The 18143-nt window shown below is 37.4% G+C and overlaps 1 protein-coding gene across 1 annotated transcript; it reads right to left on the bottom strand.

The window, feature by feature from the left end:
- Positions 1-253: 253 nt before the first annotated feature.
- Positions 254-17822, bottom strand: dsf (dissatisfaction). The gene is made up of 8 exons (XM_066406847.1): positions 17620-17822; positions 16036-16116; positions 13822-13983; positions 3195-3544; positions 2105-2263; positions 1254-1493; positions 663-744; positions 254-602 (listed from the first exon to the last, which is right to left on the bottom strand). Exons 1-8 carry the CDS (start codon positions 17627-17629, stop codon positions 340-342), a joined length of 1347 nt encoding a protein of 448 aa, XP_066262944.1. The 5' UTR covers positions 17630-17822; the 3' UTR covers positions 254-339.
- Positions 17823-18143: the final 321 nt, after the last annotated feature.

The following is an 18143-nucleotide window of genomic DNA, read 5'->3' as shown; positions in this document are numbered from 1 at the left end:
CTTTCAATTTTTTAAATAAATACGGGGTGACTCAAGAAAAAAGGGAGTGCAGTCTTACTTCGAATAACCTGCAGATGCGAATATTTAATAGATTTCAAAATTTGTTAAGTGAACCACAATATAGTTTGGATGTTTTATATACACACAATGTAGATAAAACATTATCTAACTTTTACTACAAATAATACATATACACATAAAACAGATAAGTTTAAGTAATGAAGGTATATCACAGAAAAAAGACTAGAATTTGCCAACATCCACTGGAATTAATTATCTTTTTAATTTTAATGACATATTCGAAAACTAGTTAGAATTAAGCATAAAAAGTTATGAATGCTACTGGCCCCCAGTGGCGCACTTCTCCATATAGTACATATCCCCCAGCAGCTGAGTAATGGGAATTTCGCCTATAGTTTCCTTGAAAAACAGCAATTCCACAGTCAAAGACCTGATAGCTCTTAGACTAGGCACCAACAGGAGCAGCCTACCGAACCTAGTAGGTTGCCTGGGATAGCGCATTCTGACGTAATCTCCTAGTATACATTGCGCCTGGTCCTGAAGCATTTCTACTGGCTGAACGTCACAGAGTCCTGCAGTTTCTAGTAGGTAAGAAAGTATCCGTAAAATATACATTAAGCAGTAAGGTCACGGTTGCTTACCAGGGGTGAACAAAATTATGGCTTTCATGCACCCACATTCACTACCATCTGGGGAAATTTGCCTGAACCGGCACATGATTTCCTGAAATTGAGATTGGATTGTTTAATACGGTTTTGTATGATCATGTAAAACAAGACGAGTTTCATCCTAATTTACCCTAACCGAGCACATTGGTTTCATGTCTAGAGATGAAAGCTGGCCAGTGGCGTGTCAGCCCGCCTTATGCTACTTAATAAATATTGTGCAACTTAAGATAGGAAAAAGCGAACCGTCATTACTATCGAATAAATAGTTATTATAGTATAGACAGCAGGATGTACCCCCCGTAACTCTATGAAAAACGAGAAATTTATATTCCATTACTTCAGGAATTGCTAAAGGTGTCCCCTTTAAAAAACATAAATTGGCAATGTTACGTTTTTGAGACACCCTGTATCTTTCTCCATAAGTTCAAAGTGTACGTAAATTTCTTGATACTTTAACAACACTGTTATTTGACTTTCGGCGCTAATTCTGATGCTAAAAGAGATAATCGACCGTTTATATATTGTTGCGACACCCTGCATAATCCGTTGCCAGGACGCACTTACTTGTATTGTTTTAATCTCCGTGGCAGTATGTACATCATTTGGAAGCCTTTCCCTAGCCTGGCTACAGCCCAAAACCGCAGAAAGATCCCACGGAACTGACCACTGAGCCAAATGCAATAAAAACAGTTCTTTCCAGGATTCCTGGAGTAGCAGTAGTTGATCGTTCTTGCTCAACGTTTGGAAAGGGGCCAGACAACGCACCCAACGTACTGCCATAAAAAGTAAACGAGCTGTTGTTTCCTTAAAAAAAAAAAAACATGTGAAAGGACGAATGGTAGAAAAACGATATTTCTGGAAATGAAATTGGATTCGGCTTGAAGCAAGAGAATCCAGAAGTAGGCGTTTCCAGGCGATATTTTAGAGCCAACTGCAAATTCGCAGTCGAAAAGTCAGCGCGAATGAAAGTCAGCGATGTTAAAAGGACCTCCCATCTTTCAACAGGGTCGGTGTTTCCAGCTACATTTAAAGGAATATCCAGGAATTTCATTGTTGCTGAGAATTTAAGGCGTGTGTAAAAATGAGCGCAACATTTGGATTTTATGGCATTTTTTGCTAATCAAACCGGCAAGGTTTAATATTATGCGATCCATTCTGAGGAGTTTTGTGGGGTTTTCTTCTTGTATCAGCCAACCAATCAAAGTTCCGAACGGAAGGAAACAATTTCAGCGAAATATTGCCTAAATTAGTGCCTATAATTCCGAAAATGTTATTGGTAATTCTTCTATAAGGGCAAAGGCGTTCTAAGCTTGAGGGATGGCCATATTTTGGTAGATTTTATTTCGCACATCTTCAAATGCTTTAAATTAATTAGCGGATTTTTTTATGAATCAGAACATGTTTTGGAATATTACCTGCAACATTTCCCATGTTGGAGTCAAAGGAAGAGGAGGTGGCAGGGAGTTCGGACTGAGCTGCGCCAATGGTAGACCTGGACTAGACATGCTTAGGCCGCTGCTGGCTTCAGAGGCTGAAGATTCTAGCTGAGAAAGTTTAGTGCCCCACACAAGTTCCTGAAATAAATAATATTTCCATCACCTAGATATATCTACCGGGTGATTCACGGTCGATGGCAGGTTAGACGTTTCCGGAAGACTGATAACACGAACTTTCTGAAAATTTGCATAAGTAGATAAATGAACTCGCTCTATCGACTTAAAATATTTTCAGTAATGCAGTGTTGCCGGTTCTACCAGAAAGTACTAGTATCTCCGATATTTTAGATGGAACATAATAATAGATACGTATCTAGGCCATCCAATGCAGGCCGGAAATTTTTCATCACTTTTTCTTGTGGAACTGTTATCGAATTATTTCCATAACTGTGATTCAATGCATGTGATTTACGACTAATTTGGCTCAGCTTCCAACTTTTTTCCAGTCTGCTAGTCTTAATACTGAGGTGTTATGGTAGATATCGACAGTTCCTTCGGTTATCCCGGGAATTAGATACTCACAAAAAAATAAGGAAATGTTCACTGACTTATTGGTCATGGAAATACAGGGTGATTTGCAACTTATTATCACCGAGATATGACCGAGATGCGGACTTACTTTGGCACTGATTTTGTACTCCTCAACACGAAAAGAGCCACTTCTTTGTACGCCCATATGCAGAGGGGCTTCTTTTCCGTTTTGAATAGTTCATCTTATTAAATAGGAATTCAGCGAGGAAACGAAATCTTTGCAATTCTTAACGGAACAGAATCCTGATTTGTGTCCCAAAAAGGCCAATTTCACGTTTCGTTTGCTCTAAGAGACATAATTTCTCGCAAATTTCAACTGAACTAAACAGATTTCAAATGGGTCTCCCTCGGAGTAATCCAAATCTTCTTAATGTCATTGCGGTGTCTTGTTATCATATGTATTAAGATGTGAGTTCTCGCACAATGAAATGCCGGTCGTGGCCTTTTATTTTAAAATGAAATTTACCTGGCATCTTACCTGGCACTTCTCAGCGGACATTAGCACGTGCAACAAACCAGGAGGTGGTGGCAAATGCGGATGATGGAACAACGGCGGTGGCAAATTACCGCCATTTTCCAAGTGTCCACCCGGTGGACTGCCGACGGGTGGCGGAGGGGGCAGTGTCAGCACCTTCAAATGATGATGTGGAGGGACGAACAGACTCCCTGGTGCAAAGTGAAAGGGAGTCCCCGATGTCGGGGTAATCTTACTGACTGAACCTTCAGGCAAGGGCAATTGGAGCGTAGACGATTGTTGATGTCCTGAATTGTTAATCCCAGGAAGTTGTTGCAGTTTCGGTTTCCGAGGGCCGCGCTCATGCTGCACAGCTGAAAGCATTTTATCACGAGGTATTAAGGTGAAGCGGCAAAGGAGAAAAGCAATAATTTTTCATGTTTCCCGGCCCTAAAGGCAGCGGAATTGCCTCGGGTTGAAGATTTATCAGGGCCTTTTCATCCCGAAACGTTACGCCACCGCCAGAAGTGAAATAGTCCGGAGGTTGCCGAGCCACAACACGTCATCATTAACCGGTGAGGCCGAAGGGGTGGTCGAGGGGGCCGGTGGGAGGACCAGCTGACTATTTCACACGGTCTGGATTACCTAAGGATGCCTTGTATATGGATAAACAGGAGCTATTAATTTTATATCACATGCCCTCGATGGAAGCGGGGGATGTTTTCTATTTTTATTCCTATTATCGCAATTTTCGTGTTCAGTATATGCGCTTCAAACACATATTAATTGCTCTTTCCAACTGATTTTAGCAAGTGTAACATTTAGCTAACCTGAATTAACCAAGTAGGTGTAAAGGTAGTGGGCCTTGATGCTCACATTACATGTAATAATAATTAATAATAAGATCTTCCGGCTCGTCTTTATTTAATTTTAATTAGCCAAATTTTTCAAATAGTTTCCCATGTATTTCATTATGTTTAGTTCGCGTATTAACCTATTCTTCTCATGTATAAGTCATATTTTTGCCGATTTTTCGCTTCCCAAGGCGACATAGATGTCATTTTATAATAGACAATGACAGCCCTCAAAGTTGACAAGGAAGAGAGGTTAGAAATTTAGCATATGCTCGAGGAAATTTGACATTTTCTAAATTTCTAACATCACTCATTTGTTTCCCACGGCAAGCCGAGATTTTTAATACGTTAGAGTAACATATAAGAACTGCAACAAAAAGGAAAGTAATCAGAGTGGGTGAATTAAGTTGTGGTTTCTCAGCTCAGGCGGTAAGTGAAAGTGACATCTCACCGTCATTGTGTTTCGTGCCATTGAAACATCAATTATTCGTCAATCGTCGAAAAAATTATGTTTAAGTCTCGGCAGCGCGAAATCGGCACTTTACTTCGCAGACCTGCGTTATTATTAAGAAATAAGATAATGCTCCCTACATCGATTTTGTCGGCATCGATAACTTATTTTAGAGACAAAACCTTAATCTCCCGGACATTCTAACTTCTCTGCTTCAATTCAAATTCAGCCAACCGTTGCGGTCCCCGTCTATTAATCCCCTCTTAGTCAAATTTCAAATTTAATACGTGCGAATGGACTTGTCTTTCAGTGGTAGTCAGTGAGGACCGTGGCCAGTCGTACTTCAATAAATTATGAAAAAGCTCCTATTTTGCCGGTAATCCCTTCGAGCTTTGCTCGCCGTCATAAAAACTTCTTAGGGCCATGCTAAAAAGCCCTTTTAAAATTCAAAAAGCGGGGACATGTTTAACTTGAACGATGCGGGATCAGAAAAAGTAGGAAGGTCTTGAGACCTTTTAATCGCACTGCATGACTAAATTGTTTCAGAGGGGATTTGGGCAGTGCATTCGGAAACGATTGGGAATTAATGGGCTCAATTATTAGTTTATTTTCCTTATTTCATTACGTTATAGGCTTTTGTGCAAATGGAACATTTGGAAAGTAGCCACTCAGCAAATAGGTTGGTAAGTGGTGAAGCACTTTGTAGGGGAGGGAGTGGATGACGAATAATAAGTCTTTTTCAACAACAGTTTTCAGTACTGGAACTGTAAAGAGTGCGTACTAGCAAAAGGTCTTTCTAAAAACTAACACCATCTGGGTAGGAAGGTGTCGGTACATACAGGGTGTTTTTTTAACTCTTTCGAACAGACCTCGGATATTTTTTAACACTCTGTACTTCGAAAATGAAGCGATTCCGAGGCATATGTTTATAGGACCTTTTTTCTTATTTTTACCCAAGGAGTATCTCCTTAAAGTTGCGCCGGTATATTGAAGGCACAATCAGTATAATTTTGTACTACTGGATAAGCCACTTAAGACTTACTGTTGTGGTTGATGTCACTGTGTGTATGTAATGTGTATGTAATGTGATGTGTGTGTAAACACTATGCAGCTATTTCCATATAAAAAAATTAAAATAACGAACGCTAAACCTGTCCCGAAACATCGATGAAAATTGCTTAGTAATATTACTTCCAAGAAAGTTGTAAATTGATGGTAGGGTGGCTAGTTTAAGTATAATATGAGTGCAAAGCAAGAGGAATAAAATATGATAACTTGGTTGGTACTATATATTTTAAAGAACACGCCACTACCTAAAATGTTCAATAATACTTATTTATGTAAGCAATTTGGAAATGCATAGTTTTATGTAACGAGTTGAATACTGCGGGGCGAACGAGGCGAAGTCCCGCAATATGGTTTGTAAAAATAAAAATCCCTAGAGTGCTAAAAGTTCGAATTGAAACCATTAGAATGAAGCAATTTACTTCGTGCATTATTTTTATGATTCAGGAATAATAGTTCCACATGGGAAATACCTCCTCGATTTGCAAATAACTCCATGGCCATGAGCAACTAGCAATTTTCTTTCTATGCTTCTGCTTAATTGCTAGAAATTTTACGTTAATAAAAATAAATTTTTATAGTCGCAAATGCGCATCTTATTCTCTTTTATCAAATTAGATTGTTGATATGTCCATGTCGCTCCCAACGTCTCGCTTATTGGTTACATGGTACCAATTTAGAGGAGCGCAGAAAATTCAACCATGAGTCACTTTTCCATGAGTTGATTTTAGTTTTTCCATTTTTAAAATATCCGAATCCCTTTAATCCGCTGAGTAATCCTCTGCCTTTTTATTTTACATTCACATTTTTCAAGCATTAAAGGAAATTAATCTATTTACACAATGCTTTTTAAGCCTTTTCGGCGACAATTCTTTTAAGCATCAGATTAGTGATTTCGAGCGGCTCTGATTGCGAGTATTTTCCGAGGCGTGGCCATATTGCGAATTCGTCTTGGCTCCTGCGACATCCTTCAAAAAGCCTTAATATCTTCAAATTCGATAAATCCATTAAACGTCGACCTTTGAGTCATTAATAATGTAGCTCGGCGTCGCCGGATCCTCATCGCAAAAGGAACATCTGTATTTTTTGCCCTTCGTTCCCAGCCTTACGGCAATTTAGCGCTCTTATTTACCGCAACTGAAGCAGATTTTCGTGATGTGATTCAATAAGCTTTTTACTGGCGCTTTTCTTGCCAACTTATTTGAGGCTCCGTTTCTTTTGCACAAAAACCTTCCGAGCAATAAGTAAGTAAGCTCCGAAATGTTCCGTGTCGAATTGTGTGAAAAGATCCTCCCACGTACGTCTCGAATTGTTCAGCCAAGTAGAATTTTTTGGACGTACATTGACGCTGGAAATATTACATAAAACGTATAAATAACAAAACTTCAACTTATAATGATAACAATGATCGATTTCCATGCCGATTTGTCGGGTCCAGAAGCGCCTTAAACGGTTCTTGTGGTCCGAACCTCCAATAAACCTCACACTCATATAAGTGTTAAAAGTCCACTTTTCGCACTTATATGAGTGCGATATACTACGATCTTACACTAACGCACTATAATAAAGAGTAATCATTAAAAAAATCTCAGGTAGGCGTTGAAGTATGACATCAGAGGCATGTCTTAGGTAAATTAGTTTGTTATCAGGCGGCAGTCAGATGTTTGACGCCAGATAAGAAGTGACTTAATCACCGAAATACGTTTACGGTTTGCCGCGTGCTGCGAGGTTTTTATTTAACGATCACTCGTTCTAAATCAATCGAGCTACAATATGATTGTTTTAAATTCCTATTATTTTGTACATGGCGTTAAGCTAGAAAGGGGAGACGAAATGAGATCAATTCGTCATGTCATGCAGGAAAATAGGTACATATGACCGAGCAGAGCGGTCCCGAATGTCCATGTGAACCGTCACATGTTGTGTAGGACTCGACTAAACCCAGGTAATCCGACATAATACGGTTGTGTCATGTCATTCTGTCACGCTCAGGGGTTCACGCAGCCTCCGGCCCTTTGCAATCTATTGATATGTATGAGGGTGGTGGAATTTTATTATGGGATTCTGCTAAGTCCGAACACTTGCGTTAAGTGGCCGTATAAAACATTGTAAAGTGGAGATCGGGCAAATCAAACCTCAAATACGCGAAAAGTCCAACATCAAACTTCCGAATTAAGCGACGAAAGTTTAAAACTTTTATCTATTTAATTTCAAAATCAGGTCGCCCATAATCGAACCCTCAACTTCCAAGAAGAAAGTTTCCTCGGAAACCTCGGGGAGGCTTAAGCTCGCTTAAAGGGTTGAAGATATGATGGTGTCGTGTTTTGCGGGTCGACGATGCAGAAAGTTGTCGCCAGTTGGCGAAACATTACGCCCTCTCAACTCCCGGGCATGTACCCTGCTCAAAGTTGCTTGTATTGTTTGGAACTCTTTTTTAAAGTTATACAGGGTGTCCCAGACACATTGATACAAATGAGTATAGCGTGCCAGAGGACAAGAGAATAGAACGATTCAGCTACATATACCTTTCTCATTTTTTTTTAAGGAATGATATCTCACACACTAATAAGGGATGTTGTACGCCGGCTTCGTTAAAGGTCCCGTTAAAGGGTCTCTACTTTTTAAATTTACTGGCGAAGCCAATCACTGTCTAAGGGCAATGGACGTATTTTTGACACGTTTTAGTTCCCTTCGGCAAGCATACTACACGTGTTACATAATCTGCCCTATAATGGAGCTGGACAACTCAAACTAAAAGCCATCAAAGCTGCGGAGTGTTGTCTTCTATCAGCAGTACCAGGGATCCATCGGCTATGTGGTTATCAATCGGCCAGTTTCATTTACAGCATGGTTGTGGGTTAGTCAAATAATCCTTGGATCAGCTATTCCAAAATTGGTATTGAATCGCAGACAATGCGATAAACGGGACATAGCAATATTCCGAACATCGCATTGAGGTAAACTTACCAGAGAGTCACTAATAAGGATGTGTGCCAAAGTGAATGGTAAACAGTCACTTATATAGTTGGAGACTGGCAGTAGCGAATGCGAATTAAGAACTTCGAGTTTTACCAATAAAGTATACATCTCTTTATAAGTTACTGACGATTCATCGAAGATGCAGCGAAGATAAAATATGGTTGAGTTGGCAGGAATTTCTCTCAATCCTGTCATATCTGTGGTAGGAAATGCTTCCTAATCTGATCAAATATTAGAAATTCAGCAACGATATTAAAATGCGATCGATCATTCATTAAAATATGTAAATCTCGAAAGGGGTTATTCGCCCTTATAAAGTTAGAACCATCACCGGAGTACATATCAGTCCCTCATCATTCCCCTTTGTGATTCGTACTATTTCCCTCGTCTTGAGCAGAACTTCAATAACTTTTTTCTTGCGTTTACTATATTTATCTGTACAGGAGGGAAAGACAAACTGTTTCCATTCTATTTTGTACCTGTTTAGAATTTGTTACCAAGGAATTTTCAACTCAGAACTTATTTTTGCAATTGATCCAAAAGCAACATCATGACCCTTCATTCTTTAATAAAATGTTGTACACCGACTAAAGAACATTCACAAAGATATATTTAACTGGAGAAACAGCAATTCTTACAATACAGAACTTCCTCATTTAATGAGGTGGGGGATTTTGGGAGATATTGTTTTAGGATCAGTTGAATTTCCGGTAAAACTGAATGGAAAATGGTACTCAAACTTCTTGAGAAACAACTCACTTTTAATTTTTGACGGCCTTTTTGATTTATGTAAGGTGGCACTAGTGTATGGAATGTAAAGAAGTTATTGAATATGCATTTTTCACATCAAATGGACTAGTGAGGGTAATGAACATCAGTGGCCACCACGAAATCCCGATTTAAACTCATTAGATTTGCTTTTTTTAATTTTTTTAACTCATTATTATACAAATCCGTATTGAATAGCAGAGAGAAGTTATGGCATAATATTCAAGAGGCTATAACTACGATCAGAAACAATAACCAAACTCTGCTCAAGGTGCGACAAAATTTTAGTTTAAGCCTTCAAAAGTATGTTGAGGTAGACGTTCGCCGAAAATTGAGATTAATTAATTTTTGTATATTTACAGAATAAAAAATATTAAAATATTTTGACATCTTGTAGAATAAAAATAAGCTCTTGTATTATATAAGGCAGGGTTAGCAGAATTGCTCTATTTTTTTGCTGCCTAGCACCCAATACTCATTTGTACTATTGCTTCTGGGATGCCCTGTATACAGAGGCATTCCAAAGAAATTTCCCGCATTTTCGAGGCCTTGTTGTTTATTCCGCAAGAGGTAATCCCTCTCTTACACTTGGCAAAAATAAAATCCATCCCCGGTATAAAAACAAAAAGCGGTGATCCGAGAGAAGACTCATCACGTCGTGGATCGAGCTCAATCGGCTCAATGTCGCTCTATTTGCGGAGCCGCCAATCCCCATTAGCTGAGCAGAGATATATTCATGCGGGGGCTTCAGAGGCGTGCCTTGTCTTGGCTTGCCGTTATCTTCTAAACCTTCTTAAACGTTAGTGACAGATACAAGAGACATTAGGTAAGTCATATGTATTTGAAGACATACTCAATTTTTAGCAGAGATAACTTTAAAATCTTAGAATGCAGAATTCTTGACGAAATCTCGAAAATAATGTGATACGCCATTGCGGTAGGATGTTAAATCCGCGAAGCTCCCGGAGCGATATCGTGAATTCTCACCCTCGAACGCCCGCCGCAAACGGAACATCCGGTGTAGTTCGCACGTTTGTCAAGTAACTAATTTTTCCGGGGTAGCTTTTCTCCAGTAATTATTGCAAAACAGCGGGGATGGTTCGGGTCTTTTTGTGTATTAGTCGGTTGAGTGATGAGGTTTTAGGTTGTCGAGATTGGTATTTCGGTTAAACGAGGGATTTCTGAAATGATGTTAAGATTTGCAGAAACACTTTAAATAACTTCAAAACATGATAGCTTTCTCACAAATCCTTATTAGAGATCCTTCTTAGGTCAGAATTGTGCTGTGTGACAATTTTCCAAGGATCACATTAACAAAAATTATCCTGTATGTAACTCAATGTTCATAGCTGCTGTGGTACGATATTGCTTCAGCAAAATTGGAGAATACAATTTTAAGAATAAGCGACACAACACACTTGCGACTACTAAGTGGGCTTACCCCATACCCCAAAATAATCCATTTGGCACCTATTCCCGACCCATATTCATTTTACTCCCAGGTACCTACCTAGCCCCCAATCACCGCCAAGAACTCACCGCACTAATCTCTTCGTCTCACCCAAACCACTTGAAAAACTTTTAAGCAAAGGCATCAAAAACATTCTCAAATCCCCAGGTGCCTACCTGGGGAAAATTAAAGAAATTTATTCCAAAATTTTGATTTATTTCCCCAAAAAAGTTACTTTTGACAACATATGACGAGTTGGAGGAAGACGTTTAGGTGCATCTTTTGTTATACGGATGCCCTCGGCATCCTATAGGGCGCTTTGCACCCGTTAAAACCGACTCGAAGAGTCCTAATAGGATGCCGAAATGCCTTCGGCATCCGTAGAAAATTGTTTCTCTAATGTAGGCAACTGAATGTAACCAAATGTAACGGTGCCCCCCAAACGCGAACCTATGCGGAATCGAAAACACACGAGAAAAACCGTTCCGTTTTTATTCTGCGATTCGCAATTGAAATCGAAAACTTATAAACGAACTTCATTTTGCAAACTCGATTCGACTTTGGGTGCCGGGACAGTTTTGCTTCGTGTATCATCGTTTACGTGCTTGGTGCCACAAAATGCTGTCCGCACCGGCGGACAGCATTTTGTGGCCAGCATTTGATGCCTTTGCTTAAAAATTTTTCCAATGGTTTGGGTGAGACGAAAAGATTAGTGCGGTGGGTTTCTGGCAGTGATTGGGGGCTAGGTAGGTACCTGGGGGTAAAGTGAATATGGGTTGGGAATAAGTGCCAAATAGGTTATTTTGAGGTGTGGGGTATAACAGCCCACTTAGTAGTCTTGCGACATAGCTAGTTAATAAATTGTTTAATTACTATTTAAAATTTGAAGACTAACCGTAAACTAAAACTGAAGAAATTGGCGACTCTCGGTGTCACTTTCACAATTTGATCTTCAGATTACAAATGGTAATGCCGAATGTATTTTTTGAAAACTAAATTTTTTTGCTGATGGCACCGCTGTTTTTCAGCTTTCAATAAATTTTAAAGACGCCATATTTCAAAAAGTAACTGTAGTGAAATTGAAATCACAGCTATCACTGGTTAGTTTGAGTGAATGTAATAGTTAGGAAACGCAGGGTTACCTTCTCGCACATATTTTTTCTCAAATTTTGACACACAGTTTTTGCAGTTGAAGTCGGTGATTAAATGGGTTTCATTGTTCAACTAGTTGCACAAATAAAGCAGGTGCGCCTTCATTTCATAATTTAGTTAACACATGGGAGCAAGAACAACATTGGTTGGTGTATTTCTACATACAACTCGAATGTAATGTAAGGAATAATAGATATTTCTTATAATTTACTGAATTTAGAAAAAATCACTAAAAGCCGAGTTCTATTTTCTAAATACTGAAATCGCATTAAGAATTTAACGATAATAGATATTTACTCATATATAAGACAAATTTCAATATTTTCGACAAATATAGAAATATTATTCGATAACTCTTAGCCCTCATCGCTGTTAAATATTCATGCCGTTTTGTATGTATTAAGTACTTGGCGATTTTCTATGGGATATTTTGTTAGATTATTATGTGATTTGATAGGTTTTAAATACTTCTGTGAAGTCATTGCTGTAGTTTTTTAACTTTTGGTCCTGTTCAAGAAACTGAGTTTTTTTGGAAGCTTCTTGAAAGAATTAGAATATTTTTGCACTATTTCTGGTTTAAATCGATTATTAGATCTTAGAGATTAATAATAAATTTCTTTTGAAATTTTGCATGATTTTGGCCTGAAAGCGAGACATCTTTAAAAATTATTGTCAAAATTTAATGTTTGTTTTACATTTAAACATTTGATTGGTATCTACCGGGCATTTAGCTAATGGACAAAAACTTCTTTGAATAGATAAGATTCTCACATTGACTTTTATGCTCCAGATGTTATTTTCTATGTTCAGTAACTTGTATGGCATTTTAAACCGCACACCGTGTATTTTTTTCGAGTTATGAGTAGAAAAGTAAGATGAATATTAATGTAAATGCTTAGAAGTCACTTAGTGACGACATTCGACTGTTAATAACAATGTATATATTATTATTATTTTTAGAAAAATAATGAAGATGCAGCAGTTCCCTAATGAAAGTAAGTAAGTATCAATTTCGTAGTTTTTTATACTATTAGTTTTAAATTTCCGTGATGAAAATAAAAAAACACATAGTGAAAACTACGAAAACAGCACATGAATGCTAAAAGAGTACACATATATTCGACATTCGGCGAATCCGGAATAACGAGCTAATTCTGAAAAGACCAACTACTGTAGGTGGGTCGCTCTAGAAAAATATTTGTTTTTCCTGGTATCAAAAGTCGGTAAAATATGCCGAATCAACAGGGGCCACATAAATATTTCACCGATATTTCAGTATTCAGAGCTGGCCGATTGTCGCCTGTGTATATGCACCTTAACTCATTAATGCAGGAAAGCACGTATAGGTTGAACATATTCAGTGCATAATGGTCCAATCAGCAAACCATCTGATTTCAAAATCAGGAACAGAACGGAAAGCGAGAACATTTGTATATTTCCACGTACTTATAAAGGGTAACATAATTTCAATTTATACATTTGCTATAAGCGATACACTTATATTGATTAGATAAATATATTGCGGAAGAGACGAAAATTCAATTCTCAATTTCAAGAACAAAGAAACCATACTGGCAATCCAATAACAATTCGTCACAAAGTACAAAACACCATCAAATCGAGTGGCCCTTTCTATTTACCCTTTGTACCCCCTAAGGGCGCTGCAAATTAACAATACGTTTTCCGCGGATCGGTCGTTATTTTGCCCATTTTCACCGTGTACCGTTTAAACTGAAATCGAATCTTTTGTAGGCCTGGAGCAAATCCAATTGCCTCCCTGGGCGCTATCGGACACTCCGGTGTTGTCCACAATTTTTTGAGCCCACGGGACGCCGATTTATCGTGATAATTTGACCCGAAAATGGGGAAATAGATTTTCAATTTTCCACCAACAGAGCACGTTTGATAAAGAGTTTTCTCATGAAAACTTACCATCTTTGTTCATGCTGGCTTGGAAACATTTGGAGAGTCTGCATGCCCTGCATTGATTCCTGTGAGTTTTATCTACGGGACATCGGCCTTTTAGCTCTCCCGTGGCTTTGCAGGTGTATACTCGGTTCCTGTGGATGCTTCGTTTGAAGAAACCCGAACATCCTGAAGTAACAAAAAAATACCCCTGAAAATGGCTTAATCCGTAAATTTCCGATGGTAATTATTTACGCTAAACCTTAAATATTGCATCGTAAAATAAATACAATATTTAATTCAAATTAGTTCAGATTACCTTATACAACAAAATTAATTCGAGAAAAACCCTTGTTACATTATAGCCTATCGTGTTCGTAATCTTGGTTGGATTGATAAAACACTCTCATGTATTTGATATTAAATGTCCGATGTCCGAAAAATCACACTCCTAGTTGAGTTTTTATAGCATATCTAAAAAGAACCTTTAATTTCTTATAAGTTTCTCCAATCACAGAAAACAACCTCAACGAAGCAGTTCAGAAACAACCAGAGAGAGCAAAAGAGTGTACAAAATAGAGACAATTAAGGAAAAATTGAAAATATAACCATAGGTGTATTTAATAAAGGTGAGATACTCAAATAGAGAATAGGGGCGTATGAGAGGGACGTCAGAATCATAAATTATTCTAGCAATGTCACAAAATAGACATTATCACAAAGAAGAACACTCTCTATCCTATATTATTTTCCAAATTAAGTTGTATTAGTAAGCGGTTCCTGACGAATTTTCGAGAAGACTTATCGGCCCTACTGGTGGCAAAAACACTTAATGTACAAAAGTTGCGAGTAGATGAAAATTACTTTCCAGTAATTATTGTTGCAGCAAAAAAGGTAGAGACATAATAGATTTTCGAGAAGTCGAAACTGAACCCGAATTAGGAGGAATTTTTTAAACGTAAGATGAAACGGCTAAGGAGTACATGGAAATATGGCCTACATTTGCTAACGGGGTTGAAAGGTACGGTAGAAACTCTTTTCTTTTTTTCTTTTTTATGATGTAAAATATATTGTGTATTAATTATATAATAATGCGGCTCTTTGGCGTAGCCATTGATTTTAGTGATAACTGAGGACTTCATTCAGAGAGTTTATGATGCAATGTATCATAAACTTTCATAAGATTTCTATATTGTCATGAAATGTCTTAATACAAAGTATGGGTAAATACCTTTTTCACAAAACGTGTAGCCGATTTTTGTGAAACTTGTAAAACAGCCTTTATTAGTATTTTTATATATTTTATATATTTTTTTAATTTTATATTTTTTATTTTATATATTTTTTAATATTATATTATATTACATATATATATTATATTTTATATTTTTTATTTTATATATTTTATATATATTATAGTCGCATGAACTATATGTATATGTAAAGTTCACTCAAGGTATTTTACCATATACATAAGTATATCGAGAATTTTTATAGGAAGATTTTATAGAATAAAACTGGGATAAATTAAATTTGTGTAAAAGATACTCAAATTGTTGCCTTGAGGCTATTTTATTACTCGCAAGACATAATAGTAATTAATATCACATGTTTATTACCTGAACTAACCAGAACTAACCAGAACTAACCTGAACTAACCTGAACTAACCTAAAGGGTTGAAATGGAGACAAAAGAAAGAAAATGGTACTGAATCAAGGAAAGACGCACACAAAACTGCAGCATATTCAGCGCTGATATGAGGTTCTCAAGTCTGTAATCGAGAGCAGCCGACTTCTGTTTAGACAAAACAACTTTTCGCTTTAAGTTATTTTGCGGGTACTAAACAAATAATTATTTTGACCAATTTAAAATTTTCAATAGCGACTGAAAGGGTGATGTGTAAGAAATAGTTAATAAGGCGCAGGCGGTAATCAGATCATTCACTTAAAAATTGCCATTCTTAAAGAAAGCTGGGTTACACTTTCAGCCCACGCAAGTACTTCCTTTGCTTTGGTATGGAGTTAAAAAGTTAAAATGGATTTTTATGTAGACTCCATTGGAGTAAGCCGGTTTAATCTGTAATTTTTTGTTTACAAATTATTGTATAAACTAAAAAAAAACCTTTGAATAACCAAATCATTTACCACCTGGATCTGGGTACCCAAACATTTTTAAACATAATTTATGTATCAAATTAGTATTCTTTTTTCACGTCGAATAAAAAATAAATTTAAACTTACCATCACAGCTATAAATTCCGTAATGCTTTCCAGAGCTGCGGTCTCCGCACACTTTACAAGGTATGTCCAATAGGCGATCACCTAGAAATTTCTTTAGTTTAGTTCTGTAACAGTTTGCTAAGTAGCATAAAGTCTGAAGTGATCCCAATGCTTCGGCAAATGCTTTATTAAAGTTAAAAGGTTGCTTTGTGGAACACGGACCTATTTCTATAAATTTGGAATTTTTGGCGATTACGCAGAATTAAATATAACGAATTTGGTAATAAAATTACCAAGCGAAAATTTTTGAAAAAAAGATGTGTTTGCGATCACTCCTCTGGCTGTTATTCATTATTACAGAGGGATGGAGGATGAAATTGAACATAAATAGCTGCAAAATAAGTCAGATAATTGAAAAAATTAAACAAAAAATTAGATTTGGTTTTGAAATGTGAGTCAGCCAAGATATAGATAAGTGTATAAAAAATGTTACCATTTTTGGCAGAGTGGCCGTAAAATTTCTTTCTGCAGTAAAATGACTGCAAGCAAAATTTGCAGTCATTCTATTGATTATAATGAATGGCAGGACAAAAAATAATGGGGATTCGAACAGAAACAACTAATTCGAGGGCTAATATGCCTACCGGCATTGAATTACACTGTTTGCCTCAATGAGAGAAAGATATACAAAAATTTAAATTGGTGACAGTTAACTCAACTTAAATCTATTCATGTGGAGCGCTTTAAGCTCGATAAGCCAAAAAAATGCAGTCAAACTCAGACAATAATTATTATGATTTTTGTGGGGGTGTTCTGCTTTTAAGTGGGTCAGACTTCATCAGCAAAATAACTTCGATATTGAAAAATATATGTTTAGTTCAATTATCCAGAGAACGTAAACCTAACCATCTACTCTAATGCTTTTCGCAATCTGGATGTGAAATTAAAATGAAATCGGTGGATAACAAATTCTGTTCTGTAAGCTGAAATTGTTTGCTAAAGGTAAGAAATTTAAGGCAAAAACCAAACAAATACAGGTTGTCCCGGAATAGCCTCGACAACTCGCTAACTCCGGATGAGAAAATAGGCAATTTAGTTCAATTTTTCTATCTGCGAAATTGGTCCGTTTTCGTGGTAGAGGGCTTCAAAGTTGAATTAAAAAAGGGATTTTTCTTGAATAATTGTAAAATGCCTTACGTCATTTTAATTAAACTCGATACACTAACCTAGACAGTAATAGAGGCCGGCAGAAAATTTCTGTAAGTGAATTTTATCGCGATAAAATTCCTGTCAATGTGTACGAGTCAAAAATTTGACAAAAATGTCGCAAAATACGTAGCATTTGGCTCATGAAATTCTCCTCCTAATGTGACTCGTGCGTGGAAAACTCTAAATAGTTTTACACCATTTGCGCAATCTTGAGAAGGAAAAAGCAATTGTACACTACACGCACTCGTGATTTTTTATACCAAATCGCGTTCATGCACATTGCTCTAAAATTAATCAATTACTTTCACGGCATTTGTTATAATACATAGAAGACGCTTCAGGCTTTTCACTAATATTCAGGTATCCAGATTGCAGATATAATCATTAATAAATTACCCGTGCCCATCCTTCGGCCTGCAGGCGGCCTGACTTTGTCCCAGATAGAGGACTCAATTTTGAAAACGTCGCCACTCACAAGTCACAAAACCGAGATAATATTCAACGTTCAAATCAATGATTAATTCAGTAAAAACTGAAAATTGTCAAACGGAAGTTCTGACAATTAGAATATGGACTTCGACGATGCGCATCCGCCAACGTTGGGGTTTTCGCGTCAACTGATCCGGTGGCTGCGGAAGCAGTAAAAGTAAAACGGAGTGGCCTGCTGGCGATGTTCGGCAGGCCATTTTGTCACCACCCCCTAGCACCGATATGTCATTCCCCACCTCTGTCTTTTTGTTTAATCTTGTCTACGACCTCTGCCCTACATCCCCCGTCGATAAGAAAAATTAATCAAATTACCAACCCCTCAATTCATACAGCTGTTCTCTTGTCAGTCGAAAATATGGCAACATTTAAACAAAGGATAATCAATACACTCAGGATTGAGTATATGTATTCGTCTTCAGTAGCAGCAGTTC

The sequence above is a fragment of the Euwallacea similis genome, chromosome 3 (assembly GCF_039881205.1).
Source record: "Euwallacea similis isolate ESF13 chromosome 3, ESF131.1, whole genome shotgun sequence".
Lineage (NCBI taxonomy): Eukaryota > Metazoa > Arthropoda > Insecta > Coleoptera > Curculionidae > Euwallacea > Euwallacea similis.
The sequence above is the reverse complement of the archived record's forward strand: the minus strand, read 5'-3'. Positions and strand labels throughout refer to the sequence as shown.

Bases quoted from the DNA above. Each gene is read 5' to 3' on its own strand.
- dsf (XM_066406847.1), bottom strand. The intron at 13,984-16,035 runs GTAAGTTTAAAT...TTGTTACTTCAG, and splicing joins CGGAATTTATAGCTGTGATG to GATGTTCGGGTTTCTTCAAA. The intron at 745-1,253 runs GTAAGTGCGTCC...TCTCAATTTCAG, and splicing joins CGGAGATTAAAACAATACAA to GAAATCATGTGCCGGTTCAG.